Source organism: Carassius gibelio, chromosome A7 (genome assembly GCF_023724105.1).
Source record: "Carassius gibelio isolate Cgi1373 ecotype wild population from Czech Republic chromosome A7, carGib1.2-hapl.c, whole genome shotgun sequence".
Lineage (NCBI taxonomy): Eukaryota > Metazoa > Chordata > Actinopteri > Cypriniformes > Cyprinidae > Carassius > Carassius gibelio.
In genome coordinates this window covers 22,301,445-22,318,985 of record NC_068377.1, presented here as the reverse complement: position 1 = coordinate 22,318,985, position 17,541 = coordinate 22,301,445, and the positions used below count along the sequence as shown (strand labels likewise).

General features: G+C 38.4%; 1 protein-coding gene across 1 annotated transcript; it reads left to right on the top strand.

Annotated features, from left to right (window-relative positions):
* The first annotated feature begins 2,356 nt into the window (after positions 1–2,356).
* On the top strand, positions 2,357–16,559 carry LOC128016852 (sal-like protein 1). The gene is made up of 3 exons (XM_052601693.1): positions 2,357–3,250; positions 9,685–13,085; positions 14,545–16,559. The coding sequence occupies exons 1-3, from the start codon at positions 3,178–3,180 to the stop codon at positions 14,983–14,985; spliced, it is 3,915 nt and encodes a 1,304-aa protein (XP_052457653.1). The 5' UTR covers positions 2,357–3,177; the 3' UTR covers positions 14,986–16,559.
* Positions 16,560–17,541: the final 982 nt, after the last annotated feature.

Genomic DNA, 17,541 nt, shown 5'->3' with positions numbered 1-17,541 from the left:
GAAAAAAAAAAATCATCCATACTGTTTATGCTATTCAATTATGCAGTCAAACGCCCTCTGTTTCTGTGGAATGATCAATTATCGGTTGTCAGTGATAATGGTGAATGATAACCCCACGCGCTCACGCTGCTATATGCTTCTTATCGATTAGCGCGTGACAACCCAAGTGAGCACGAGCATCTGCGCTCTAGAAAGAGTCCTGACTTGTTCTTTGCTCTATATATGAAAAATGCTATCATAAAGATTTATAAATTCCATATTCTGATAATCGTAATAAATGTTCTCATGTCTAAGGAAGATGTCTAACTTTACATTGGAGCTCGTGCGCATCGGTTAACGCGGTGTCACCTGAATAATATTTCCAAACATTTGTCACCCCTGCCAATTAGTTGCCGCCGCATAATAGTTGGAGGGAGGGAGTATTTGGGCGCTTTCACTTAACCCCTACCCCCATTCTTTTGGTGCACCCCTGACTTCTCTCGAGTCAGAGCCTAAATTTCTCGCCGTCAGTGTCATTCACGCGGTGATTTGTCCGAGCTCGCGCGGGGAATCTCATTTATAGCGTCTTGCGCTCGGCTGAGCTGCAAATCAGCGTGTTTACAGCCCCACACCAACACTCACATCAATTAACCGAGCATCGATCTCTCGCCGGGGACATCACAATATTGCCCCCTTCTCACAGTCAGGATCCCTGCATTTATGACACGATATGAATTCCAGGTGTTGTTGTCTTGAATGGACTTTTCATAATTTATTGTATGAGTTTTTTAAAGGAAAGAAAGAAAGAAAGAAAGAAAGAAAGAAAGAAAGAAAGAAAGAAAGAAAAATAATTTGAGGTTGGTTATGTTATGACAAATGTTTAAAAAATATTAAATTAATGTGGACATTATAGACCATATATCTAATAAAGAAATAAAACAATCAAAATAACTTTAAAACACAGCCATAATCTGATATGTTTTAAAGGTAAGTAGTATATTGATTTCTCCTCCGTATATCATTTTTTTTCTCAAACAAAAGTACACGTCGTCCGTTTACTCCTCTCTTCTTTCATTAATAAGTAAATAACAGTCGCCTTAAGTATGGATAGCTGACGCTATAGGACCTGATCCATCTCGCCGGCAGCAGTTCGTTAAATATTCAGTGAGAAATAATGGCATCCGAGACATCACCTATAGTAACGTTATTATCTTCATTTCTCAAAATCAGCTAGACTGATAGCTTCGTTTGTCTTTTCCAGAGCATAAATCTTCAGCTTTTGCAGGTCGCTGCAATGCAATCAGGGAGGGGGGGGGGGGGGTCTCTCTTCTTTAAAACACCGCCTATCCATAAATATAATAACTCATATTATTATTATTATTATTATTATTATTATTATTATTAATGATATTATTATTATTATTATTATTATTATTATTATTATTATTATCATTATTATTTGTTGTTGTTATTGTTAAAATATTATTATTATTATTTTATAACAAAACGTAAAGTAACATGGACATATATTTGGAATGATAAAAAAAAATGTTAATTTTGTTTTCACGAATGTGGAATTATTAAAACGTTTGTTTTTGCATATGTAGACTATTGACAATTTTAAACGTTTAATTCTCACAAAATAATAATAATAATAATAATGCATTGCAAATGCTTCAACAGATGATTTGCCTATTATCAGCTTCAAAAAAGTTGAAGCAAATTAATGTTACATTTTATGTTAAATAAATGTTAAATAAATTTAACATTAGAAAAAGTTTATCGTATTGTTTTATGTCATTTCATAGATAATTTGTTTTATATTATTCTATTTTAATAATGTTTAAGCCAAATTAACTTTTGATTATTGCACATCAATTTACAAATAAAAATAAAATGAGTAAGCGTCAATACATAGCACATTTCCTCATCAGAAGAACAAACTGTTTAAAGAGAGTTCGTTATTTATCCAGCTTAAATCGATTCTTGAATATACTTGTTTCCAAAGAAAACAAGTATATTTCTTGATGATCTCCAGACTTTTCGATTTTGTGCGACTCCTGACGTTTCAGCACTAAATAGTTATTGGATGAGGACTGTCTTCTCAGCCACCGCCTCGAAAGATAAAACAAATTAAAAAAAAATGTTTTGCTAAATTATTTTCAAACAGGCTAGATGGGACGCATTCGCACGGTCGAGACAGTTCGATGTGAGGCACGAGCGCTTCCCCTGTCTCTCAGTCGCGCGGTGAGAGAGTGAGAGTGGGAAGGAGAGGTGGGTGAGAGACTGAGAGGGACAGAGAGCGCGAGTTATGATAGAACAGAGCACTGACCAATAGGATAACAGAGGGGTGGGGCTGAGGATTTCTCACCGTTCTGCATGGGCCCTTAAAGTTTGTTTGTTCGCTGAATGCGGCGTATGATGAAAACGTGTTACTGATCCCGTTCGGCAATAATCAGATGATTCTGATTTGGGACATCTGATACATTCTTTGGACTCTCGAGACGCCGATAGTTGCCATTACGCACGAAACTCCGTTGACCGAGCTACTTTGAACATCGCTGCCTTGAGGAAAGAGCGACTTGGTTAGAAACGGTGCGCGTGCAATCATCCAGGGGCTGAATTACAACAACTTTAATGCCAATCACATACGAGGATACACGATACGCTCTGAAACGTCAAGCTACGGGAAATGCTTTGGAAGACCTTTGGCGGAGAGTTTGGCTATCCGGACACTTTTTGGTGACTTGCAACTTTTGAGCACCAGTTTGATGCCCAGGAAGCTCAAAAGATACGGTTGGTCTTTCTAAAGAGAAATTGACATTCCTGTAGTGGCCAAGTTAAGCTCCAACGTAGCCACCAGATGGTTGCTAAGAAGGGTTAAACTGTATCTAAAGGGAGTAGGAAAATCCAGCCTTTCTTCCACACGGATCAACTCATTGGGTGGGAGCAGCAAGAGAGACAAGAGTCCCCAGCAAATCAACGGCTAATTGATTAAAGAGACTTCGTTTGAATAGGGGGCTGGCAAGGTGCCAATCGCCTTTCAGAGGACCCCCTCCACCCCCTCCCATGATTAATCGCGAGGCATTATTGATAATCATAACAGGACACATGCGCGGTGGATGGGCTCGATTTTCGTAATTTTGAGCAGATTTGATAGTATTTTTTTATTCTTTCGTGGCTGATGCGTGAGGCAGCATGTCGCGGAGGAAACAAGCGAAGCCGCAGCATTTCCAGTCCGACTCGCAGCCGGTCCTAACCGAGCACAATGGTGAGTGCAAGCCCTTATTACACACGTAAACTCGCGCTGCACTTTTTACCAAAAGGGATTTCTAACTTTAGTTATTATTATTATTATTATTATTATTTATTTTTTTTTTTTATTATTTTTTTTTACCTATTTAGAGTGACATTCCAATGTTTTTAATATCAGACAAGGAATTAATACTGGTAATCTCCCTTTATATTTGTGCTACTGGAGGGACTAGCTGTAGCCCACCGTTGAAAAGTTTTAGACTACTCGAAACTATCACTTTGCGCTAAAACGAAAACACGTTTCATTTAGGACTGTGTGATTCTTCTAAGAATCCCTTTATACCATTCTTAAGGTTTTAGTTTTAAGTTCTCGAGTTGACTTATGAAAGAAAGTAGCATAATATAGACCCAGGTGAAGTTCGCGTTTCATTTTATTTAGTAAAGATTTGACACAGTTCCTCAGTATTTATTGGTGAAAGTTAAAGAATTAGATTTGTTCTGGGCCGTTTAAGTTGCCCACACAAGTGGGGTTTCGCTTGGTTTCAGCCTTTCCCTCCCTCCTCCCCTCTTCTCTGGGATATTGCATCTCTAGACTTCAGCAGCACCAAACAGACTTTAACAATATGAAACGATTATTTTTCTTCGATTCTCTGTATAGTTTTACATCACGCTTTCTCAGTGACCAGCTGTGCATATCACACTTCTTTATCGAAAGTTATGTCATGCGATCTTAAATGTGGTTGAGACGTTGGCGAAACTTATTTTCTTAAAAATATTCTCCCCCAGTATTTCCAGTTTTGTATGAAACTATGTGATAGGTGATGAGTTAGCACATTCAGACTGAAGGATGTAGTCACGGGCGATCGGATAACCAAATCACATTATCTCATGTAGCCTAATCGAGCTTTTCCATTAAGACTTCACACTTGTAGCCTAATTTAAACTCTTTTTGCGTCATATTATTTTTTGCTATACCTCCTTATACATTAGAGGGGTATCGAAAACTTACACCAATATGCAATCTCGTTCGTTACCTTTTAATTGAGTTTTAAAATAAGTTTTATGATCAAGAGCCGACTTGCTAGTAGCCCGTGCCATGCTGCTCGACACACACTGTCCCACGCTGTGACCAAACTAATCTTTCATACAGCTCCTTGGCAGCTTTTAAAACGTACATTTACTACACACAGCTATTACGCGTTTTCGTACTACAAATAATAGTTCAAAATATTATTAATTAGGCTATAGACCTATTATAAAAGTATTATTTTCTTTGAACATTTAAAATAACAATAGCCTATAACAAGCCTAATCGTAGCCTATGAATTATTTATTTTATTTTATTTTTTGTTCTAATACTCTCGTACTAAATGTAGTCTTTTATGATTTCATAGTTTTTTAGTGTTAAATCTGTTTCTGAAATCAGGCAGACAGTGACTTGAGGTTTTGCAACAGCCTACAAATTTAAAGCCTGTACTTGTTTTACCTACTTTTAGCTAAACTGCATTTATCAAAGGCCGTCTCACTCCCATCGAGCTATAAAAAGAATTCAAAGGGCACACTGAACATTCTGATCAGTAAAGTGTCTTACTTGAACCGTTTTAAAACGGAGTGTTTCGGGGGAACTGTCCTATCTCTTGCTTAGCTCAGCGTTTTGTAGGATATCATGTTTCTGGTTGCGTTGGGACCTTTGAAGAGGTAAGGATTTTGTTTCATTTCAAAACTAGGCTACATCCAAATAATTTTGTTCAATTTTATTTGTATTCAGGTTTTGGTTAAATCTGTTGTAGATATTCCGTTGTGGAACATGTGACGAATTAACAGAAGTGACCTACTTATACCGTTAATGCAAAAATGAAAAATTAGTAGTCTATAGAAATATAGCACGCCGTTATATTAATGACCGTTCTATGACAATCTTTAGGTAAAATATATAAAGAATCTGGCATAACACGACTATTAGCTCTCTAATATTACAGTAAACAGCAACGTTGTTTTACGCTCCTTTTCTTCACTTTAAATCTATTTGATTTCTGAGGTTATAAATAAAATAAAACTAAACTGTTTTTTATTTGATCATGGGCCGCTATAGGCACCAGTTGCTTTTAGATGTAGGCTAACAATTTTAATTTCAAAGGCGTTCCTTAAACTTCCAATATGTGTATGTTTGCTTATAAGAAAAATATATAGGCTATCAGTGGTAATCGTTAAAGCGTAAGATTTTTTTTTCTTTTCTTTTCTTTTCTTGTTGTTGTAGGCTATTTAAAAAAATATATATATATCTGTGTGTTGAGAGACAAAACTAAGTACATCCCCTTATTTTAACATATATCTCTTTTAATTTGTAGCGAACGCAGATGTACAGAAATCAGAAATAACAGGCCCAGATTTACATAAGCAGTAATTTGGCGACTTATGTGCGAAGGGTATTCATAGGTGAATTTTATGTGATTTACTGCTAGAATAAAATAAAAATATTTTCAAAATCATGGCATTGCTGGATTTTCCCTTTTAAATTGAATAAAGAAGTGAATGGCAGTGTTTGTCAACCGCTGTCAGCTGACCGAGTTCACATTTTCACCAAATACAGCTCATTGAAAGCAAAGGCACAACCTGTATGCCAGAGTTCAGAAATACATTGCTGTCTTCATGAATTAAGCATTGCTTGGTAACTTTTTTTCCTTAACCTTTGGTGTAAACCAGGTCTTAATAATTACAGATAAACTTCATTGGTGTTTTCTCTCTTGAGAAAAACTCTAACTCTAAAACGCTGATTTTCTCCCTATGCTTTGCGGCCTTTGTGAGGTATTAGAAAGCAGTATTATGGCTAGACTGAGGTGAGGAGTCTGTCCCTGTTGGCCTGTCAATGAGGGTGGGATGTAGAGCTTTTTTAACCTTTGCCAGGCTTCCTCTGTGGGGAGGCGAGGAGAGATCAGGTCAGAGTGTGTTCATGTGTACCATGTCTCTGACCTCCACCATGCTGTGCTATAGCTAACCAAACAGGGACTCTTACTTTTTTCTGGGATGGTGTGTGTGTGTGTGTGTGTGTGTGTGAGAAAGAGAGGGGGGGGGGGGGGTGATGTGGATTGAGATCAATGTGGCTGCTTTCCCCTTTCACCTCAGCAAATTTGCCACACACCCACCCAGAGAGATTGTCAGTGAGACACCCCCGCCCCCCAAAACACACACACAAGCATTGCAAACAACAAGGATTTTGTATCTTGTCATTTTGCCAGTGTTTATGTTGTGAAAGTTTTGGTAGTGGCTTTGTTGTCTGTGTTTTTTTTAATTATTATTATAATTTTTTTCTCTCTCTATAGTCCCCTCTTACAATTGTCCTTTTAAGAGCATGTCATAAGAATTGAGAATAAGGGTTAGGTGATCAGAAGAGAAGCCTTTCCCAGGCACACCATCTAGTGTTCAGTAGGAAGTTTTCTATGACTTGAGAGAGAAAGTGAGGGAGGGAAGCTAAGGGAAAGCAGGAAAGTTGAGGGTGGGTGGTAGATTGTAAGGGACACACAAGGAGGTTCTGAGTGAACGGTAACTCACTCTTCGGAGTCACAACTAGCAAGGCGCCTGCAGCTGAGAAAAGTAATGTAGACATTACAAATTATTCTCATGTATGTTTATCCTCTCTATTTTTCTAGCCATTCTTTTTTTTTTTTTTTTTATCTACTAAAACACAAATTCATTCTCCTTTCTCTGTCTTGATTTACTTGAGATCAGATCTTTGACAAGCTCTGTAGCATGCTAATGATGACCCAAAGCCATCACGCTGTAAAGAACTGTTCTCATCAAAACTAGCTCTGCCTCACTAATCTACATCACAGCACACAGCCGTGCACGGTGTACAGTAGCTTTCACAAACTGGAGTCGTTTCTTGCTTTCCTTGTACTACGTATTGACACACATCTGGCTTTGTAAGCTGCCCATTGCACATTATTATTTTGAGTATAATTCAAACTCTTTGATATTAATGTTTTTTCAATTTGCGAAATGGGTTTTAAAATTCATTTCAATTGACTTATGTTGTTTGTTTGTTTTTTAAAGATGAAAGTAATTATTTAAAATGTTAATTTATTTGTTCAAATGCTATTCTATTTATTTTTGGGAACACATATGTATTTTATTTTATTTATTTGATTTGATTTGAACCAATGTTTACATGCAGAACGAAGCGTATGCTTTATTTTAAGGTCCGAAGTTGTGTCAAAATGTCTATTTGGACAGACATGTCAACAATTTATTTCATGGGATGATCGTCAAATCATTGTTTGGAAATTGATAGTTCAACTGTCAACATTTTAGAATATGTATTTTCTTAGAAAACAAGGTATCTTTTAATTATTTTTTTTTTTTTAATTTACATTCGAATAGCCCACAGTGATGTAACTTTTGAATATGCATTTCCAAGGATAGAGTATCAACTTCTGACTTCTGTGCATAGCAAATAGCAATTTACCCCCCCCCCCCCCAAAAAAAAAACACTAAACAAAAACAAAAACCTTTATTCCAAAGATATGTTCTATTCTTCATATTTTAGTCTCTTGCAGCACATATTTACCAAGGAAACTAGATATTTCTTTGTTTGTATTTTATTGTGACAAAGTGACTTAAATTTGACTAAAACCAAAAACAAAGGTCTTCAACGGGTTGCACTGAATAAATTTAAGTTGTTTCATTTTTGGAGTGAATTTTCATTACATTATACGACTGTAAATAAACAAGCGACTGTTAGTATGCGGTCGCTAATAATTATTATGAATACTAAATAATTATTATTACTATTAATATCAGTTATATACACATATATTTTGAAAACAAATTAATAACTTTTCCTAATAAGCAATGTGACGTGATTTAAACATCAATCCTTAAATTCTTCCCAAGTAATCTTTTTTCCTACCCTTCACTAAACTCAATTTTTCCGTTTCATTACCCTCTACTCGACAGACTTTTAATATTAAAAGTTTTTCATCAAAAAAGTCGACTTTTTCCCGTCTGGGCAACACATCGTTTGTGTGATACACGGCTTTACTGTCATGGCAACTTTAACATTATCTGATGTTCCAGCTCAGAGAGACACAGGGAGAAGATAATCCCTGAATTAAACAGGATCTGCTTTAGAGCCAGCCGTGATGAGCAGGCTGGGCCCTCACCCCTCTCCCCTGCTCTGACACTCCCATGCTGGGGAACAATGGGGAGCCATCCTGTCTCTCCACAGGGCTGGGACACACTTCTTGCAGGGGTTTCATTTGCAAATGAATCTCCACGATGATGAAAATGTTGAGAGCAAAGCCCCACAATGAGTGGGACTCATAGAGAATTGCAATTTGTAAATCAACTTGTATGTTAAACAGCATGATTTTGGAGGGACAAAAGAGAGGAGGTGGGATGAGAAAGAATGAGGAAACTGGAGAAAGGCCACAGCCCTCAAAGAAGGGAGGGAGTGAACAGAACCATTTTTCTCACTTTTTTTTGCAAGCGCTAATGGTTCATTTTCAAGAAGAGGTTTCAACCTGTTCCACTGTTAAATTTAAATAAAAATCATCTCGTTTTCTGGAATGTGATATTATTACTGTACACTTAAACTTACACTTGTTTAATCAAGCAAATAGTTTCTTGCTTAGTCAAATCTTCAGTAATTGTTTACTTTTTTGTATTTATATGGATAAACAATCAAATGTTACAAATGTTCCTACTGATTGAACAATGATTTAGAATTCCAAATAATGTCATAAGATGATCATGAAATTACTTAATTCATGCTTAGCATGGTATGAGTAAATTTCTCTGCTCCTGTAGAGTGCCTAGCAATCTGAATGCCAAAGGCTTACTTGTTCCTGTCAGATCCTGATTGCAGGCTGACTGGATACAAATTAGTTTAGTGACAGGGATAACCTGTCCAAGATGCCTGCAGTGGGTTGAAAATGAGCAAAGTTGACAGCAAATTGAAAGTCTAATAAGTCCTTCAAATGGTTGATTTGTGCCTAGTGGACATGTAGACATTGAGGAGTATGAAATATTGGAAATCAATGGCCCTCTATGAGATTTCATTAGGGCCCATTGTTCTCAGTTCATAGTATTTTTATGTTTTGATGGATTATCTGAAGAAAATGATTACCTAAGGTGGTTGAATTGATGGGACTTTGATACACATCTTCAAAGATCACGTTTAAGCAATATTGTAAAAGTGCTATTGATTTTGTCTCTTTTCTTATCTTATTTCATCATAGCTCTACATAGTGTGGAGGCTTTTTTCTTGGTGTTATTTGGTATTTGTTTATTTTTTCATGTTTTTTTTTTTTTAACGTATGAAGGGGATAAGCAGTAAACTGATTAACAGAAGATTAACAACAAAAGAATTTGAACAGATAAAGCTGCTTCTTCAGATACAAAACGTTTCTAATCACTAATCCCCATGTTCGCCCCTCTTATTTTCCTCTGCAGGGGACACAAGGACCCACCCGGACGACTCCCCCTGTAAAGAATCGGGTGCCCATGTCTGCAGCAGATGTTGCGCAGAGTTCTTTGAACTATCGGATCTTGAGCAACACCAGAAGAATTGCACTAAGAATCAATTAGTTCTAATCGTGAATGAAAATCCAGTGTCGCCTTCCGGAACCTTCTCCCCAGGCACCTCTCCTCATAATCCTGATGAGCAGATGAATGGTACAACTAATAACACAGATCAAGCAGAGTTGACTGACCCTTTGGAGCAGAACGTACTTGACAAAGAGGAAGCCATGGACACTGAGATGTCAGGAGTCTCTGCACCCCATAATGATGGGAGTGGACGTATTGCAGGTGGCAGCCCACTCAGTAGTGTTGGAAGCAGCCATGGAGCTCTGAGCAGCACTGGGTCCAATCTGGGGAACTCTGCCTCACTACCTCAGCTGGGTAACTTGACTGAGCTGGGCAATTTTTCCATGATCAACAGCAACGTCATTATTGAAAACCTACAAAGCACCAAAGTGGCTGTGGCTCAGTTTTCTCAAGAGACCAGAGCAGCAGGGGGGCAAAGGGTGGCTGTGCCAGCCCTCATGGAGCAGCTTCTGGCCCTACAGCAGCAGCAGATTCATCAGCTACAGCTCATAGAGCAGATTCGTCACCAGATTCTTCTGCTAGCCTCACAGTCACCTGAGCTCCAAACACCGCCTAATTCTTCCCCTGTGACTTTAGGTTCAGGCACTAGCCCACTAACCACTCTTAGTTCCCATTTATCTCAACAGTTGGCAGCTGCTGCAGGGTTAGCACAGAGCATAGCTAGCCAGTCTGCAAGCATTAGCAGTTTGAAACAGATGGCTAATGTTGTGCAGTTACCTCAGAACAGTTCCAGTGTGGGAGAGTCATCTCAAAACCTTGGATCATCAGGGCCAGTTACAGTTAATGCCCAACCTTCAGACAAAAGGCCAGGTAATGCAGGAAGCTTGCATCCACAGTTAGGAAATCCATCAATTGCAAAGTCATCCACACCAGCCTTTGCAATGGGAAGCCTTTTGAATCCTGTGGCTAATACCCTTCTACCTCAGTCCCCCCCAGGCAACCCAATATTTTCCAGTGCATTGCCCAGTGTCGGTACTACAGTTGAGGATCTCAACTCACTGGCTGCACTTGCTCAGCAAAGAAAAGGCAAGCCACCTAATGTCTCTTCTTTCGAACCGAAGAGTAGTTCTGAGGATACATTTTTCAAGCATAAGTGCAGGTTTTGTGGCAAGGTGTTTGGTAGTGACAGTGCTTTGCAGATTCACTTACGTTCTCACACAGGTGAGAGACCATACAAATGCAACATATGTGGCAACCGGTTTTCCACCCGTGGTAACTTGAAAGTTCATTTTCAGCGTCATAAAGAGAAGTATCCACACATTCAGATGAACCCATATCCTGTCCCAGAGCATCTAGACAATATTCCTACGAGTACTGGCATTCCCTATGGTATGTCTATGCCTCCTGAGAAGCCAGTAACTAGCTGGCTGGATAGTAAACCTGTTCTGTCCACTCTGACATCTTCTGTTGGCATGTTACTTCCACCAACTATACCAAGCCTGCCTCCATTCATCAAGAAGGAAGATAATAACTCAGTGGCTATAAGCAGCCCTTCTCATTCTGCTAAAAGCGACTCAGGTCCTGCTGATGCAGCCATGAAGAACACAGATAGTCTGTATGAAGAAGGTGAGAGCACAACCCTGCCTACCTCAAATGAAAAAGTTGAAGAAATCAACCGTTCATCTGGTTTAATGACAAACATGAGCTCTGCGGTAGAGGGTACCATTGAGTACACCACCTCCAACAGCCCCCCAATGGCCACTAACCCACTCATGCCCCTGATGTCAGAACAGTTCAAAGCTAAGTTTCCTTTTGGGGGTCTCCTTGATCCTCTCCAAGGTTCAGAAACATCTAAGCTTCAGCAACTCGTTGAGAACATTGACAGGAAAGTGACAGACCCTAATGAGTGTGTTATCTGCCACCGTGTTCTTAGTTGCCATAGTGCACTCAAAATGCACTACCGCACACACACCGGGGAGAGGCCTTTCAAATGTAAAGTGTGTGGTCGTGCCTTCACCACCAAGGGCAACCTCAAGACTCATTACAGTGTCCATCGAGCTATGCCGCCCCTGAGGGTCCAGCATTCTTGTCCTATTTGCCAGAAGAAGTTCACAAATGCTGTTGTACTTCAGCAGCACATTCGCATGCACATGGGTGGACAGATCCCTAACACCCCTCTTCCTGACAACTATCCAGAATCCATGGGATCAGATGCTGGTTCCTTTGATGAGAGAAACTTTGATGATCTTGACAACTTCTCTGATGATAACATGGAAGGAATCGAGGATGGACCAGACAGCAGCATTCCAGACACACCAAAGTCAGCTGATGCATCTCAAGACAGCCTCTGTTCATCCCCTACTCCACAAGAGTCTTTAATCATGGATAACCAGGAGAAGAGGGCCAACCAGGGAGCAGAAGATGAAGTGTACTTTGATCAAGGAAAATCAGTGGAGAACGGAGTAATGGAAGGAGATAGACTCACAAATGACTCCTCTTCACTTGGAGGTGACATAGAAAGCCAAAGTGCTGGAAGTCCAGCTGTCTCTGAATCTACCTTTTCCATGCAAGCTCCATCACCCTCTAATGGTACTATCCAACAGCAAAAGTCTCCTAGTCTGGAGGATCGGCAGCAGAGGGCATTGCTATTGGACCACATCAGTGTGGGTCTCATGCAGTCTCATTCTGTCAGTCCTGGAGCTCTGGATCTTACTTCAGTTAACTCATCGAAAGATCCTCTTAGTATGCTTTTCCCCTTCCGTGATCGAGGCACCTTGAAGAATACAGCATGTGACATCTGTGGGAAAACATTTGCCTGCCAGAGTGCCTTGGACATCCATTACCGAAGCCATACCAAAGAGAGACCATTCATTTGCACAGTATGCAACCGGGGCTTTTCCACAAGGGGGAACTTGAAGCAACATATGCTGACTCACCAGATGCGAGATTTGCCCTCCCAGCTCTTTGAGCCCAACACCAGTCTTGCCTCCAGCCCAACTCCATCCCTTCTGTCTGTTGGACCTTTGTCCTCTATGATGAAGACTGAGGTCAACGGCTTTCTGCATGGTCTTCAACCTGAAGTAAAAGACTTGCCCTCCTCACTGGTGACCTCATCTGCTTCCACCTCTCCAGTACTTTCGACTGCCCCACCACGGAGGATGCCTAAGCAGCACTACTGTACCACTTGTGGGAAGACATTTTCCTCATCCAGTGCTCTGCAAATCCATGAGAGAACCCATACGGGAGAAAAGCCCTTTGCTTGCACTATCTGTGGACGAGCATTTACCACCAAAGGAAATCTCAAGGTAACTACTGGTTTATATAAAATGGAAATGAATTTGTCTGTTCTTATGAATTACATTATTTGACAATTTTACTTGACGTTATTTTGCTATTCATGTTTGTGAAAATCCAGCCAAAATAGGTAATGACTGTATAAAAACAAGTACTGATGAGGTAAAATTGCATTCCCTTGATTTACTATTTCGTTCATTTGTTTTATAAATTGTGCCCACGATTTACTAATTTGTTCCCTCGATATCGACTGAATGCAATAGTAAATTGAAGGAACGCAATAGTAATTATGTGCATGTTTTAGTACATGGAGGGAATGAATTAGTAAATCGTGCACACAATTTATTTATTTTTTCTTGCATGTCATGTGCGGTGCTCCGTTATATATATAGGAGGGTATACAGAAATAATAAAGAGGAAGTGGAAATGTTAGATATCAAAATTAATATGAATATTGGGCTGAAACCTGAGCTTGAAATTGGTGGAACATAGCCAGGAATGGTTCACTTAACAGGCTTTAAACACATTTAACAGCGGCATTCACCCTAAGAAGTGGTACGCTCAAAATCTTTACAGAATTTATCTCATGAAAAAATGTTTCTCTTTGATTGCAATGAATAAAAAGCCTAGCACACAGATAAACAGAATCCTGGGGGGTTTATATGGATATTTGATTGCACTAATTTGTATGAAACATGATTCACTATAGGCATAATTTTCAGGAAGAATTGAAATGTCAAACTATAAAAAAAATTCTGAGTAAATGAGTATGAACTCTTTTAGTGAAGTATAAAATGTAAAATTTATTTTAATGAGTCAGATTTCACTGCATAAAATATTGATTTTGTAAATGTACTATTTTGTGAAAAAAATATTATTAATAATAATAATTATAAATTAGCAATGCATTTAACACCATCAGTTTGAAAAGATTATCATATGAATGGGGAATGGGGATCACTTAATCATTTTAGAGCTTTGTAAACTGCAAAATTAGCATAAGGATGTTCAAATATCAAGGTATACATTTTATACCTCATATGTTCAGTGCTACACTAAGGGTTGCAACAATTAAACAAGGTACTTTTTCCCCTGAATGTATTGCATGCTTCAAGGGTGAACTGGGGTCACCTGTCAGATACAATACTGTCCAGCACAATGAAAGTGGACAGTGCAATTTTCTCAGAACACACATCTACCAAAGGCCATTTGTTTCATATGCAGACCACCATTCTCAGTGAGTGAATGTTACAACATTTTAACCTTGTTTTAATAATTAGACAAATGCTGCTTCCAGTGGGCCTATTTAAATACTAATTGTTATACTACTTCTCTTTTTCCATTGCATCATCTTATGTGTTATACATTTTAATGTTTCCCATTTTTAAACATTGTAGCTCTCCTGATCGTTTGTTTTTATACTCTTTAATCCCTTTGCTTCCACTTCCTTATTTCTCTCTGTCTCACTAGGTGCATATGGGTACCCACATGTGGAACAGTGCTCCTGCACGACGTGGTCGCAGGCTTTCAATAGATGGTCCAATAGCTTTCCTTGGCACCAACCCAGTAAAGTTCCCTGAGCTCTTCCAAAAGGACCTAACTGGTAGGGCTGGAAACGGAGACCCAACAAGCTTTTGGAATCAGTATGCTGCTGCTTTCTCTAATGGCCTGGCCATGAAGACCAACGAGATCTCTGTAATCCAGAATGGAGGCCTGCCCCCTCCACTGTCAGGGAGTGTGGGCAATGGAGGCAGTTCTCCGATCGGAGGTTTGACAGGCAGCATGGAAAAGCTGCATAACTCTGAGCCCAATCCTTCTCTGGCTGGCCTAGAAAAAATGGCCAACACAGAGAATGGGACTCATTTCCGCTTCACACGCTTCATGGAGGACAAGGAGATAGTGACCAACTAGAGAATCATTTTTGTTGTGCTCATGAACAAACATACATTCTTTTAACTGGCACACACACACACACACACAAACATGCTCCCGTATATGCATCCACGAAAGAAAGAATGAAAAAAGAAAAAACTATCAGCATTTGCTTGCCATTGAGACTTTATGAAGAGGAGTTTGAAAAGAACTTGCTTTTTTGTACAATGTACAACATGTTATAGTTTTATGGAGCTTATTTATTAGTGATTATAACCTTGCTCGAAAAACCAAGTGAAAATATTAACAGTTACTTAGTTTTTATGCTATTTTCTGTTTTATCAACAGAGTGAATCTGTATGAGTGTTTAAAGTGTGCTTTTGAAACTTAGCTTTTCTTGGTAGAAGACTTCACCATGGCATTAAATTATTTTCTATCTCTAGTATGTGTTAACTAAACTTGATGTTCATGTAATTATTTAGAGCTTAAAAAGTGCAACGTAAGGCTGTAAATACTGTACACTTATCTGTGCTAGATGGTTTACAATCTGTGTAGAAACTTTCCTCTGAGAAATATCAACATTTCATAAATCCAGGGACATAGGTTAGTCCTTTTCTCTCTGTCTTGTAAGTTAAAAAGAACAAAAAAGTAAAAAAAAAAAAAAAAAGGTTTTCACCTCAGCTGTTTATTTAGACCTTAGTATTTTCACTTTGCTTTTTACTACATTCAGTTCTCAATCTTTATTTGAGCTTATAGGATGAAAAGCATAAACGGTTATTAGATAACAACATGGAGAGGTCCACACGCTTACGAATGGGAGAGTGAAATGCCTTGTGTGGTCTTGAGGTTTTGCTTGGCTTTCAAACAGCTGCTAGGTACTAGCATCTTTGTTTCACATATACTGCACTTCATGTGTTGACGCGCCTACGTATGTGGAGCAACAAATTCCTTTACAGCAATTGTACATAGTCTTACTCGAAGACAAGGTCCATCTCGGCAAGGGGACAGATGATGATAGGGTTTTTATAAATATTATATAAATATATATATATATGGACTGTTACATGCACTTTCTTGAAAAGTTGGAAGATCTTTTAGGGCCCAGTTTCTCTACAGTTTAATACCTACTAACAGCTACGATACTGTAATTCTTTACTAATCAAATACATCAGTTTTCCAAAAGAAAGTGTCCGTCTTGATGATTCATTTGTATTTTTTTTGTTTCTTAACTATTTCAAACTATACGTATTTTTTCAAAATGTTGAGTTTGCCCAGTCGACAATCCTGGTTCTAGCTCCGGCAGAATTTATTTATTTATTATTATTTTTTGGCTGATGGACTATGGATTTCTTCTCTTGACAGAGTGCATTACACGTGTGAAATGTTAATCCAAAGTCGGTTACATATTTAACTTCAACGTGTAAGACCGCGTCCGGCAGGATGCAAATGCAATTACAGAGCGCTTCATTAAAACACATGCAGCTCTGCTGTAAATCACATTTCTGAGTTCATCATTCTGGCGGTTGACAGGCTTCAGCATCTTTAATTAAACAATCGATCGTTTTAGAAGCGCCTTTCTTTCAGAGTTTGTACAGATGGATTGGTTCACCGTTACTGTCCCATTTGGAAAACGTTTCATGTCCGTTTTCTTTGAGTTATTAGGATTTTAGCTGAAAAAATATATGTATAGCCTATATATATATATATATATATATATATATATATATATATATATATATATATATATATATATATATATATATATATATATATATATATATATATGTTTAATAGGCCTACCTGGAGACTGTAAATATATACATTTTATAATTATAAAAATATAAATTAGCCTAATTAAATTAATTTAGGCTGCACAAACACAATGTGGCATATATATATATATATATATATATATATATATATATATATATATATATATATATATATATATATATATATACACACATATACACACACACACACACACACACACACATAAAGCGTTTAGGGGAATGTCACCGAGGCATAGCATAGGTGGATGTTAGTGGATAGTCTATTAAAATAAATAAATACATACAAATAATAACTATCAATCTATCACCGTTTAAAATAAAATATATGTCCTGCTTTTTCAGCAGCTGCATTTAATTTAACAGACCACTGCACTTCCTGAAACGCAAAATCTGTTAATTTGAGGCTTGCATCCTCTCGCCCCATGCCGCCTACTCCCCTGGTTTTATAGCTGGCTAAATTCCCCAATATTTACAAGATCGCGATGCTAAATGACCCTTGCAAACACTCCGAGAGCGGCAGAGGGTCCCCGCCCCTCTCAATCTGTGCTCACTCTTCTAGCGCAAGAGACGGTCAGGCGCTTTGTTTGAACACCTCGTCAGCTTCCGGAGTATTCAATGACAGACCGCGAGCAATTTATTGACAATATTGATACGAACCGCCTCTCAATTATGACATTTGTCATCGGTATTTGAAATCAGAGTTATTAGATTTACAACCGTGAAACTTTGCAAGAGGACAAATACAGTTCTTAATAATTTATATTATGTATTTATTTTTGTCAAATCTATTTATCGACTAAAG

What these genes read in the sequence shown, in the direction of transcription:
- LOC128016852 (XM_052601693.1), top strand. Translation starts at nt 3,178, where the DNA reads ATGTCGCGGAGGAAACAAGCGAAGCCGCAGCATTTCCAGTCCGACTCG. An exon ending in GGTCCTAACCGAGCACAATG is followed by an intron (nt 3,251 to 9,684) that starts GTGAGTGCAAGC and finishes TTTCCTCTGCAG; the next exon opens with GGGACACAAGGACCCACCCG. An exon ending in CCACCAAAGGAAATCTCAAG is followed by an intron (nt 13,086 to 14,544) that starts GTAACTACTGGT and finishes CTGTCTCACTAG; the next exon opens with GTGCATATGGGTACCCACAT.